This window comes from Phaenicophaeus curvirostris, chromosome 12, assembly GCF_032191515.1.
Source record: "Phaenicophaeus curvirostris isolate KB17595 chromosome 12, BPBGC_Pcur_1.0, whole genome shotgun sequence".
Lineage (NCBI taxonomy): Eukaryota > Metazoa > Chordata > Aves > Cuculiformes > Cuculidae > Phaenicophaeus > Phaenicophaeus curvirostris.
Genome location: NC_091403.1, coordinates 7,782,754 through 7,796,385, shown reverse-complemented (window position 1 = coordinate 7,796,385; position 13,632 = coordinate 7,782,754). Strand labels below are relative to the sequence as shown.

Here is a 13,632-nt window from a genome sequence, read left to right as displayed (position 1 = left end):
CAAATATAAAAGCTCCAAAACTAATACTAGCGTTCAAACAAACTGGTTTAAAATAGAATTCCGTCCATGCTTATACACTTACCTATTACTCACTAGAAGCACTCTTCATGAACAAAAGAGGCTTCGTAGAATTCAGACGCTCCTCATTAATGGCAGACAATCTGGAATGCAAGTAAAGCCACAAAGTTAACAAGTCAGTCAATACAAGTAGAGCCCTTACCCATTACTTAGTGAATTCAGCCTCCAGTAAGCCCAAGGCTCAAAGTTAAATACTACATTTATTCACAGCCTTAGATTTACTCTGGCAGGTCTCAGACTGGGGGACAGGCTCCAACAGTCAGCCTGGAAGATAATGACCCTTATTGACATTGCTATAAATTTGAAGTTTGTGTTTGCTACCAGTCAGGTGTGATGTGATCCCTATTGATTTGTGGTGAAGGGGCATAATGAGTCTAACCCTTAGGGCTCGATGAGCTCTGCTTAGGGCAGAAATGAAGCTCTAGTGATGGTGAAGAGGGTGGTTACACAGCTTTCCTTGTGCAGATTACAGATGACTGGAAACAGTTCATGCCATTCTGACCACGGGACTTGGGAGCAATACAGACAGTTGACCACTGCTATATTTTGTGGCCTGTCCTAACATATGAAATTTGCCTCCCCTTCAGAAATCTATACCTCAGTCATACAAATCTCTCGGGAACAAGCCTGGATCCAGGATACACTGAGAACCTTTTTCACTATGTGGAGTATGGAGAGGCTGGCGAGGGCAGAGGAGGTGGGTTCAGCTGGGAGCAGAACAAGTGAATACTTGATTTAGGAGACTTAATAAGTGAACAGAAAAGAAATTGTGCGCTAACTTTCCAGCTTTCCTTGTCTCTTTAGAATTTTTAAGTGTTCATGCATTTCTGCCGCAGGAGAATATTTCTTAGAAAAATGTGCTGTCCTTCTTGCGCTTAGTCAATCCATTCTTTGCTTTACTTACCCATATAGCCTAAGTCACTACTTCTATTTCTGCATGGCCACATGTTAGTGATTCATAACTATGTTAAAAATGTGCTTAAAATTAGTCCTCCAGATGCAACACGCAGACTACAGCACCCTCAACCAGTCTGGAGTGGACAAAGAACCTTCCACTGTTGCAGTCCTCTCTGCTCCCTTGCCTCCACTTAACAAGTCAACAACCGGGTGGAGCTTCTAGTGTTCTGTATACACTTATTTTCCATTCAGACCTCTTCTATTATCCAGAGGTTGGGTTGTTGTTGGTTTTTTTTTTTTTTCCTGGCATATGTTTATTTTCCTCTCTGTCTTTTCTTATAATAGTTAGAATAGGCAAAATTTATCCAGTTACTAGGAAGTCTATTATCTGTTCTCTTCCCCTCTATGCTAAGTATTCTAATACTTCCCTCTTGTTGCCAGAAGCCACTGAAGGCCTAAGGAAAACAAATTCTTTTAAACACTGACTGTAATACAATTACTCTTTCACCACTGCACAGTGTTAAAGATCTGTTCCTGTTCTGCTTGGAGGCAATCTGGTTCTAAGAACAAGAACATTTTTCTGTATTTCTTAAAAAGGCTAGAGATAATTGCAAATAACTTCTAACATCCTTGCTATGTTTTCTTTCATGCAACCTTTCATCTTCTGAATCAGGACAGCTGCATCTGCAGGCTGTGTACAACCACAGGGACCAGCAGCTCAGGAATCAGGCTCTCTAGGAGTCCAAACTGTGCGTCGCTCTGGAAAGGATTCACGGGCAGCCACATACCTGCTGGAGGCACAGCAAACAGGTATTTTTGACTTATATTTGACTTGTGGAGTCAGCAAGCTTATTAGGGAGCCTTTTGCCTGCATTAAATTTGCATGATCAGTTTTCTGTGACAAGCTATGCCTTAAAGTTCAGTTTCAGAGAAAGGCAGTGATGTTTGGGAATAATTTCTTACAATGCCTCCATTTGGAGAAACAGGTCAAGATTCTAGCAAACAAACCTGTGACCATCCAGGGATCTAATGCTTCTCAATTAGGGTAAGAAACAAGGCCTGGAAGATTGAAAGTTTGTACAAAACATCAAGTTTTTAAATGCTCTTTTCCTAGCTTCCCTATTAAAGGGTAATGTTGGATGTCACCATCCTAGCAAAGCACTGGAAAGGAATATTGCCTGGCTTGGGCTATTCCATGCTGTCATCTTAGCGTGGATGTAAGCTACTTGTAGAAAGGCATTCATTGATCACCAGGACCGAGTAGGAGAGAGCAGTAAGAGGAAGAAATCTTAGCAGGGGGTGGTGCATCACGCATCAAGTCATCTCACAGCAGCTCTTTTCAAGGCAAGGGGAGGATTGCAGCAAACTCCTCAGATAGTGAGGCACATAGCACAATAGTGAGATATTGTTTTTTGTAAAATACTATGCAAGCATGTTCCTTTTATTTTTTTTTTTAAAGGGATGGCTGTCTGAGCCCAAGGGATGAACTGTTAACACTAAATGGACAACCACTTAAAGATCTGTCCAGCAAGGAGGCTGAATCTCACACTCACCCAACAACACGGCTGATGAATGTTATGATGGCGAGCAAAGTAAGCATGAAAGTTGTGGTTCCCTCCCACAATGGTGGAATGATTTGAAAACATTTACTTGAAAGAAGGGGAATTTGTGCATCAGACATTTGAAGAACATAGTTTTGTTCTTCCTGACAAAACCCCAGACCTCTTGTGGTCAGACTCTGGTGACTTTCAGCATAGCTTTTTCCCAGATAAATAGAGGCCATGGGGAGGCCAAGACCCTGGGAAATTCTAGCAAGGGCTCTACAACCCATCCTTTTAGAAACACATAGCTTGCCAACATTAATTTTCTATTTGGAAGTTGAGCAAAGGCAGAGGTGGATTCAAGGGAAGATTCAGAATCCAGAGAGCAGGCCCTACACTGAAGTAATTTTGTGGATCTAGGATCTATAGCTAGGAAATTTCCATGGTGAATATTACTGGAGTCTGCTACACATAGAGGGGCAGAGGAGGCAGAATTAACAGGTCAGCAACCCTGGTTTGTCATAGATGTCAGTGGAAAAAAACTTTTGATCTTTCTTTCACAAAATCCATTCATTAGATTAGGCTGAATCTCAGGTTACTTGTCCTCTCATTCACGCCCCAAACCAGATGGCAACAAAGGCTTTTCACTTGCCAAGGCTGAAGAAAATTTGTGAATGATAGAATCATAGAATAACCAGGTTGGAAGAGACCCACTGGATCATCGAGTCCAACCATTCCTATCAAACACTAAACCATGTCCCTCAGCACCTCGTCCACCCGTGCCTTAAACCCCTCCAGGGAAGGTGACTCAACCACCTCCCTGGGCAGCCTGTTCCAGTGCCCAATGACCCTTTCTGTGAAAAATATTTTCCTAATGTCCAGCCTAAACCTCCCCTGGTGGAGCTTGAGGCCATTCCCTCTTGTCCTGTCCCTTGTCACTTGGGAGAAGAGGCCAGCACCCTCCTCTCTACAACCTCCTTTCAGGTAGTTGTAGAGAGCAATGAGGTCTCCCCTCAGCCTCCTCTTCTCCAGGCTAAACACCCCCAGCTCTCTCAGCTGCTCCTCGTAAGACCTGTTCTCCAGCCCCTTCACCAGCTTCCTTGCTCTTCTCTGGACTCGCTCCAGAGCCTCAACAACCTTAGTCCCCTACCACACATTTATCACTGATGACAACAGAACTCAGCCAGAGATTTGTTCCAGGCTTCAGATCTTGATAATCGAGATTAAAAGGCACCTTCTGCTTGTTATATGCAATAAGGTCACAAGGAAAGCTCTGATATAATCCTAGTCTGAGGAAAACACTCCTGACTGGAGGTGCTATCAGGTCTGAGTAGATTGTACCTCTTTCCAGGATACCAGTAAACTGTCTCACCCAGATGGCTGCTGGATTCTGCTAAGATTTTTGTTTATTTTCTCTCCTTTAAATGCCTAAGTGAACCATATTCAACTTCTGAAGCGTAGTACCACCCAAGAACCAGACAGGTGAACTGTAAATTTAAGGATAAGCCTGCACCAAATTAATTAAGGGTTAATTGCAACAGCTTTTCAAGCTACCTAGCTTAGTAAAAGAAACAATGCAAAATAATTTTCAAAATGCCTCCTTAAGGATCTTCTCTGTATTTTTTATTCTGAGTTCCCTAAGAGAATGGGACTGGAAAGCCCTAGTAGGATTTTGCTACTTGGCAATGCCTCCACCTGCTGTCAGAGAGGAAAATTATCATTCTTTAGTTCTTTAGGTATCTCCTAACAGCGCTACTAAAATCTGCCTTGTTGAAGTTAAGTGTTTGTCTTGGTTGGCTCCAGTCAGATTAGAACATATACATTGAACATATAGATTCTGCTCCAATATCACTCTTGTGGCCTTCATAGCCCCTGCAGAATATCACTGAGGAAAAAAAGCTTTTATATTTGAAGTTTTACTATGTTTCAGTTTGCACATGCTGTCTGCATTTAGTAATGTTCTCCTTTTAACTGCAATTCCCACAGCATTATTAATGACTTTCCTTGTGTCACAACAAAAGCGGGACTTTCAGGAACCATTTACATCCAGAAAGTATTCCTAATATCAACTGTTACTCAGATGTGATCATTTATTTATTTACAAACTGTTCTAAACCCCTGCATTTAGAAACCTGAATGTTTTATTTACATGTTTTTAAATGCTAGAATCAGCGGACATACTTCCAAAAGCAATCAAAAGTTTCTTAGTGGAAGGGACTGAATTTTAGGGAAAATAAAGCCTAGTCCTCAAAGGCTGTTAAACACTGGGATTGTATTTTGTCTTAAAACCATCTCTTGGAAATCAGCAAAGTTTAGACACCTATCTGCCATTACAAAGCTGGGCCTAAGCATTTTTCTTTTGAAAATAACACCTCTCTAAAATGATGGAAACTGAATACCCCAAAGCACCAGTTATCTCCAGAAATTAGGCTACAGCTTACTGATACATCAAAATATTAGTCTGTCTGAACCAGCCAGGGGTGTCCAACTAATTTTCTATCCATTTTGACTAAAGACTGGAGTCTATTTCTATCTTGTCACTTTTGCAAGTTGTAATCAAGTTTATAGCAAAGTTTTTAGCTGAATTCTCCTTTATCATCCTATTTATTTTAAATAATAAATTTTGCTCCATGTTTTTTGAGTGAGGGTGAAATTTACACAAGCCAAACTTGGAGAAATTTATTTCATTTTCAAGAATTTCTTGTATAACAAAAGTTTTTTTGTTTTTTTTGCTAGGAAATGCCAACCTGTAAGGAAAGGCCTTTGGAAATACAAAATGGTTTTCTGCACAGGAAAGCTGCATGTCAACGGACTCGCAGTAATTCAACCAGTAAGCTGAAAAGAAGTGGTCTTTCATCTTGTAATATTCAGGGAGCGCACAGTGCAGCACTTCATCCATCGTGTGATGATACTGCAGCTTTGGGAGAAACTGCACCTATTGTCCAAATTTAGTGTGGGACCCTCAGCTAAGAATTGCTGATGCATCAAAGTATCAGCTGTTTTATTCACAATATCCTGCTGTTGGGGTTTTTCTGCATAAGCATTCTATTTTATATTTTTAAGGCGTATTCTAAATAGGCCAGTGCTATTCTGGCAGGGGATGTCTGCTTTTTACTGTATTTAACATTAACGGCTATTCCCACAATGAGGGCTGAAAGATCACCCCCTTTGCAGAGAGATTTACAAGAAAAGAAACATTTCTAAGCAATATTTACATAGTAAAAGAGATGTGTAGAAATTTTTAGTGCTTGAGAAATAACCCAGCCTCTCTCCCCCCATCTGACAGGTGTAAGCTCGTACTGGATAGGGGACGTGGACTGCACGGCGCCTCGGAAAGCCGTGCCTTTCAAAGAACGCCAGCCCCACACTCTCCACACCAGCCGCAAATCTCTTTCCCAACAGCTGGACTGCTCTGGAGGGAGAACCCCAGTAAGTGCTACAGGAAATCACCTAAAAACCAGACAAAACCATCTCCATTAAGAGCCTCACAATGACCTTGTCAGTCCCTTTCCTGCCTAGCCCTACCTTCCTTGCTGGCCCTGCACGACTGCTTCTTCCACTTTTTAATGCTGTCTTTCCCTTGCGAGGAATAGGAGAGCAGGGAAGGCTCTGCATCAGTAAAACCCCACTTCTTCAGCAGCTTCTTCCTCCCATTGCCCCTGCGGGTTTTACAGTGAGTGTAAACCCCCCTGTGTGGTTCACATCACTTTGGCAACCACATGGAGCCTCCTCAGAGCTCACCACTGAACAGGCGCGTGCCTCCCTCCTGCTGCCTGTGGAGAAGCTCTGTGCACACGGCCAATAAATCCCTGGCCTGAGCTTTGACCCCAGTGCCCCAAGCCTCCCCTGAGTCACCTCCGCAGGTCCAACCATGGCCACAAGCAGGTAGAGACTCAACTTATGGCTGGTGGTCACTGCCTCTGGCTGCACTGGCTGCATGAGGCATCCCCCTTCTTCCCTGCAGTGAATCCCTTGTATCTAAACACCCTTGATATAGGTTAGACACTGACAGTCTCTTGCTCTCCAGATGGATGCCAAGCAATTCAACGCAGGCTAGAAGAGTGGAGATTGGGCAGGGTAAGGAGGGTGTGGGTATTAATGGTTGAAGTTCCCACGGCTCAAGCCTAGAGTGAAGTGATGGAGGTGAAGCTCCTCACACTCAGCAGCCACCTCCTGTCCCACCTCACAGCTGACTGGGGTGCTTGCTACTGCTCCCCTGCCTTTTCCTGGCCAGTCCCTCACCCTGGGAGCTCCACAGCCTGACGTAGGGCTTCAGCAGGTGTGAGGAAGTGGAAAACAGGAGCACAAACCCCAGCAGAACAACACCTGTGCAGACAGACAGACCCTCAGGGAGTTGCTGGGCTTCCTCCAGCTTCAAGGTCCTGCCTGGCAGATGATGCCCTTTGGCAGAGGCTCCTTGATGGTATCCTGGTTTAGAGTATCATTACTCACCACACATACAACGTACACCTCCTCATACAAAAGCAAAAAAAACCTGAAAACTTTGGATTTCAGATTCAGGAAAGACTCAACAAAATAAGCAATCACCCTCATCTGGCAGAGATGTACTTCTGAGAAAGGATGTTTTTGGTACTGCACAGACATTTCTCTCTTAATTATGTTAGCAATCTCACATTGAAGAAATAACCTTGTTTTCATGTTAGAATTGAGAGTTATTTTCTTACATATGCAGAAGCTGAAATTTTGGCTAATGTTAAACACATCAACACGTTAGTTTCACTTTGCTTCTGAAAATTAGAGAGAATTGATTTTTTAAAAAAGTATTTAGTATCATCAGTTATAAGAAGGAAATTTTGAAATACACAAATTGTCCTAATGGACCTTCAAGAACTTATCATTCTGCATTACAACCTTTTTTTGTTTGTCTGGGTTTTTTTTTCTGTTCACAGGCAATTTCAAGGCCTTCTAGATCACTAAGTACAGCACAGCTAGTCCACACATCCTGTGGCTCACAGGCTTCAGTAATCTCAAACATCGTGTTGATGAAAGGACAAGGGAAGGTGAGACTGGATTTGTTGATTTACCATAGGGCTTTACTTCATTTCACAAATGTAAGCTGCGAAGTTCAGGAAAGTGACTTCAGTTATTAAGGTTGCTGCTTCAGGTTGCCATTTCATGTTCTGGCTTTGCCAGGAATGACTAGTTAAGATCACTTGCTTCTTAACCTCCACAGAATCACAGAATTACTAGGTTGGAAAAGACCTCCAGGATCATCGAGTCCAACCATTCCTATCAACCACTAAACCATGTACCTGAGCACCTCATCCACCCGTCTTTTAAACACCTCCAGAGATGATGAATTCTGAAGTGTCTCTTTGCTGAAGCACAGTCTACAGGTTCTAATGACACACCCACATTGAGGCAGCAACACCTACACTGAAATTCAACACTACCGTTATTGGCAGCTGGAGGAAGGCTTGAAATCACAGACTGTGTCATCTATAAACTGCACTAGCACAGCAACCTTAGAGCTTCCTTCAAGTCACAGTTAAGCTGTAAAGGCCGTTCTGTTGAGAATGGAAACAAGAGCCACCAGGAACACACAGGACCTCAATAAAAAACAATAAACATTCGTAAAAAATCAATAGAGTCTGGGGAAAGACAGAAGACAGTTGTATCTACAAAAGAAATATCACTGAAGAGTCTTAAAAAGAGAATACAGAAGTTATGAACTTAAACACACAGCTGTTGAGCTTGTTATGAATAAGGTCCTGAATTCATTCATTAACAATCTTTTCAGTTAAAATATTTACTATTTTATTTATAAGTATTTAAGCTGTGAGATGACTTTCAGAAAGCATTCAATTAAGTATGCTTGTCACCATGATTTACAAAGTAATAATTTGTGGTCTGTATGTTGGGAGCCTAAGAGGATGTCATGAGCACAGTACTTTCACTTTTCTTTTGAGGGACATTAAATAGCTTGAGAGGCATGAATTAATCTTGTACCGTCCTTCTAAGGGTAGCACGTTGACCTTGTATAAAGGGAGGAAGGGCTAGGAATAAGTAGATCAGCAGTATCTACCTACAAAGGTGTATTTGTGTTGCTTAAACTTACAATACATGTGTACTCTGTTAGAGGGTAAGAAAGATCTCCATGAGATCGCCATCTCTGTGTCTGAGGTTAGTAGTAATATCAAGATTTATATGGTGTTTTGATTGCATTTAAAGGAGATGAAATTAAGGAGAAGAACAGATAAATTAATCTCTTAAGGTCACTTATTGGTTCAATAAGTGATTGTGTCTTAATTGATTGTAACAAACAAAAAGCAAATCATTAGGGTATTCTGCTGAAATTTTGATTTGCTTTTACTACTAGCATGAGGTTGACTACTTTTTCAATGATTATACTACTCTGTTGACTAGTACTGCCCATGTAGGTAATACAGAAGAAACTGCAAATTAATTATTATGAGAACTGAATATGGGCTCTTACACACTATTTTTCTTCCATAAATTAGGGTTTAGGATTCAGTATTGTTGGAGGAAAAGACAGCATTTATGGACCAATAGGCATCTATGTCAAAACCATCTTTCCTGGTGGAGCGGCTGCTGCTGATGGAAGGCTACAAGAAGGTGTGAAAGCTCTCTTCTTTCCATTTTCCCACTCCAGATTCCCAAAGACTAATATCTAAAGACATATTAAAGTGAAGCTGAAATAAGGCACAATTGACTTTTACACTCGCATCCATTATTGCATTTGCAAGACTTCTTTTCAGTACACATATATATCGTGTAACTTATTGCACAATGCAGTATTAATAATGCAGAGCTTTTTTTTCTCTTTAAAAACAGGTGATGAAATCCTGGAATTGAATGGAGAATCCATGCATGGATTAACACATTATGATGCTTTACAAAAATTCAAGGTTATATACTCCCCTTCCAGCACAACTTCTGTCTTGACACACAACACGCATGTGAACTCAACCATTTGTTCATTATCTTTTCTTTCTTGCAGGCCAAAAAGGGTCTTCTGACACTTACAGTCAGAACAAGCTTTGGCACACCTCATTCTGCTTCCAGCTGTCTGTCGCCTCACTTGTGTCAGTCACTGGGCTCTAGTACGTGCATAATCAAAGAAAACAGCTCTTTCAGTTCAGAAATTGCAGCATTCTCATTAAATGCCACAAAGCCCAATGACAGGGTCATTATGGAAGTTACTCTAAACAAAGGTAAGCACTAAAATTAGTTGAGCACCAGCACTGATTCACAAAATACCATTGATTTTCTCTCTGAGTGCCTTTCCTCACTAACCTGATATTTTTCCTTGTTTTTTTAATACACTACTTTAGATCTTGATACCTGTCTTAGTGCCAACAACTACTTATCACCAGCAGGGTTTTTGACAAAATCTGTCCTCAAGAACCAATCATTTTTTTTTCCACTCAAGCATTAGAGTCACATTCATATCTTTCATATGAAGAACCTCTTGGCAACAACTACCAACTCTTAAGTAAATTATGCAACTCTTAGCCTTTATTATGCAAGCAGTTAATTCTTGAAAAGGCTTAAAACCAAATAAAATACATATCTATATCTTCTTGTAGTTCTTTCACCTCCTCTCCAACTGTCATCATCTTCTATTTATAAACAACCACTGGCAGAATGAAATAAACTTTTAAATATGGGAACATCAAAGCAAGAAACGAACAAAGCAAAGTCTCTACGAGGTAACAGTATGACTTACCAAACACACAGTATGGGATCTGACATCTGAGTGATTGTCCAGAGCACAGAGGGTAAATTCACAAAAACCTGAAGATGTAATATAAAAAACAGAAAGGAGATTGAAATGATAGAGCAAAAAAAATAGCCACACCTAAATATTTTTGTTTGGTTTTTCCCCATTCTTAATATAGGTCTTTTTTTTTTCTATTCTATCTCCTCATAAAGACATTTGAATTCTGTAATGACAGATATTCTGCAAAGAAACCACCTGAATTGCATTGTGTCTGTGACACAGTAATGAAGTGCAAACAAGATCTGAGAACCCCACAAGCAGTGTTGGTGTGCAATTACTTTAATCATGGAGGGGGTGTGTGTGAGAAGAAAAAAAACAGTAGAATCAGCAGCTAATATTGAATGTGAAAGATTCATGAACACGAAGTTTTGGTTCTGTTTTGCATAGAAAAGAAAAATTAAATTGAAGACAGTTTGTGAAAAGGGCTCTCTGATGGTTTGTTTTGACTTCTTACGTCTTCTTTATTATTATTAATTCTTTCAGAGCCAGGTGTTGGCCTTGGAATCGGGCTATGCAGCATCCCTCACTTCCAGTGTATTTCAGGGATTTTTATTCATACTCTCTCACCGGGCTCAGTGGCACACATGGATGGGAGACTCAGGTAGGATGAGGAAGAATGTCTGCTTTATGCACAAGTTTTTCGTTGCTCTGTTTTATGGGTTTATTTTTGACCTGTTTGGGCAGGAAGTCCTAGTGCTTTCTGAGAGTTTAAGGTTTAAAGCACGTGTACAATTCTGAGGCTTTCAGCGCCTGTAATTAGATATGTGGGATATCCAGTTACATAGCAACCTAGTGAAATTACCGTCACTGGTCCACCCTAGGCTAAGTTTTGGGGGTCTTAGACAAGCATACAGCATTCTTCCTGGAGATTTCTAAATGAGAAAGTATCTGGAAAATCCCAAACATATGGCATGTTCTGGCTTGTTTGAGCACTAATTTTTCATAACACAAGCTCCTCAAATTCTATTCTTTCTTGCCCAATAGAAATACAGATTTGCTGAAATGAGCTCTAGTGGGAGTATAGAAATTCCCTTTCAGTAAGCCTATTTTAAAATATGAGTATTTGCAGTAGAGCAGAGAAGGGCAGTCTCAGTTTCCACATGGGCTAAATTCTGATTTCATCAAGAAAGATTCAGTCTAGCATTTAGCAGGATTACAATAGTTTGTCACTAGAATTTTTCTATCAACAATTTTTTCATACGTAGCAGAAACACAACGTCCTTTCAGGCCTTAAATAACACTAGAAGACCATCAAAATGCAAAAAGTGAAGTATTAACTTGAAAGGAAGGAAGATGTAGGTGGAAGCAGCAGCTGAGCTGCTTACAGCTGAAAGATCAGAGCCATGATGTGTGCGTAAATGAAACTCAAGAAAGCTCAAACATTGCATACAACAAGACAGTTAGAGCAAAAAAACCTTGATGTCCAAATCATTCCCATTCCATTTTCTGTAACAGGAACAGAGAGACAGAATGGTTTAAGCTGCGTTCAAATTAGAGGCCAATCACATGAATTTGGTGTTTTTATACTGTCACGTGGGTAAGACAATGTTGGAAGAAAAAGAAAATCTGTTTTGCTTACAATCTCTCTCTTTTTTTAATATCTCTGTAGATGTGGAGATGAAATTATTGAAATTAATGAAGCTTCAGTACAAAATATGACTCTTAATGAAGTTTATGCTGTGCTAAGCCATTGTGATCCTGGGGCAGTGCAGATTATTATTAGCAGACACCCTGAACCACAGGTAGACCCACTCTGCATTCTTTCTGACTTTGAATAAAGCACATACTGAGAACTAGGACTAAGTGAGGGAGCAGGTTCTAATCTAAAATTGGTTGAAAACTGTTGATAACAAAGCTGCTCTTCTCATTATAAGCATCGCTGCACACAAATACAACTGAGACACATGTTATATTCAGTATAAACATGTAAGATTTGAAGACCACTGGTGACAGTCTTGCATGAGTTTCTGCTGTGAATAAGGAAACTACAGAAACAACATTTAAGGAATAACCCTGAATATATTTTTTTATTCAAGAAAATACCCAATAATAAGAAAACAATTCAAAAGAGATAACATACCCTCCCCGAAGACATAACCATTTATACACCTAATTTCAGTTAATTAGAATTTATTTTTTTTCCCAGACAATATTTATAATTAGATTAATATTAAAATAAAATATTTTATTTTTTCAAGGTTTTTCAAAATGCTTCCTAGCAGTGAATACCATATAAATGATTATCAGGTTTAAATTTTTGCATGAATTATAATAAAAATTCAATATTGAACTATCTTGTATGGTAAATCCAGAACTCCACTTCTAGTGAAATGTACAAAAGAACATTTCTCTTCAAAAGATCCCTTTTTACCTAAACAACCAATATAAACATCACATTTGTGGATGTACTTCAGCTAAAATATAACAGTGTGCACTTAGTTTTAAAATTAACTTATGTATGATATATCTGGGTCTATTCATTTCCATTAGAGAACTTGCAGGACTCAGAAATCTTTGTGAAGGGAATAAATGTTTAATGTTGCTCACCCCAAGCAATCTCTTAAGAGTATAAAAGCATCATATTCCCTAGGTGTCTGAGCAACAGCTGAAAGAAGCTGTTGCACAAGCTGTGGAAAGCAACAGATTTGGAAAGGAGAGACATCAATGGAGCATTGAAGGTAAGTGCATTCATTGAAACATGGTAATTTTGACCTAAAAAATACATATGACAAGTACATGATGTATTAGAATCCTTGGTAACAGCAAAATAACCCAGAGCAGAAAAGAAGAGGAAGAAATTTCACAGGACAACGTTCCTAACATGCCTAAGATACATTACCAGCAAGATGAGAAAAGACTGCATCTGTTCCATCTCCAGCAAAAATTTTTGTGCAAGCTTGCTCTTGTTCATCTTTTCCAATTCTTAACCTCTGCTTAGAGCTTTTCAAACAACTGTCAGTAGGTGACAGGACTACTGATGTCAAGGAACTGTGCAATGCGGGTGATGCCCTGGGGACAAACAGCTTGTTTGTGAGGAAAATCATATGCAGCCATGGTTAGAGCTATTTGCCCAGTTCTGGTATGAGATCCTCTCATAGCAACATATTGCAATGATACTCCTTCTAGTGTCCTCATTTATTCTAAAGGACTGAAGGTAATAGATTCATCATCAGCAAACTATATGGCTGTAACATATATATATATATATATGGAAAATGTAATGTTATTTTGCTGTCCAAGAATGTAATGGCTAATTCTTTGACATGTAAGCCTTTAAGGCATAAATTATACCTTTGCATTAACTGGTGACAGTATTTAGCTGCAAATTTAATTAACTGAATCTTAGAAGTG

The 13,632-nt window shown here is 39.9% G+C and overlaps 1 protein-coding gene across 3 annotated transcripts in view; it reads left to right on the top strand.

Annotated features, from left to right (window-relative positions):
• The window catches only part of IL16 (interleukin 16), a 45,254-nt gene that overhangs the window by 21,711 nt on the left and 9,911 nt on the right, over positions 1–13,632 (top strand). For 2 of the 3 annotated variants that reach the window (XM_069866527.1, XM_069866526.1), the window contains exons 4-14: positions 1,649–1,785; positions 2,435–2,567; positions 5,253–5,346; positions 5,803–5,945; positions 7,427–7,537; positions 8,999–9,113; positions 9,333–9,406; positions 9,499–9,712; positions 10,765–10,882; positions 11,891–12,023; positions 12,872–12,959. In XM_069866527.1, coding sequence (XP_069722628.1) covers positions 1,649–1,785; positions 2,435–2,567; positions 5,253–5,346; positions 5,803–5,945; positions 7,427–7,537; positions 8,999–9,113; positions 9,333–9,406; positions 9,499–9,712; positions 10,765–10,882; positions 11,891–12,023; positions 12,872–12,959 — 1,360 coding nt within the window. Of the gene's footprint in view, positions 1–689; positions 776–1,648; positions 1,786–2,434; positions 2,568–5,252; positions 5,347–5,802; positions 5,946–7,426; positions 7,538–8,998; positions 9,114–9,332; positions 9,407–9,498; positions 9,713–10,764; positions 10,883–11,890; positions 12,024–12,871; positions 12,960–13,632 lie in introns of those variants that run through there. The other variant, XM_069866528.1, reaches the window with a different exon arrangement.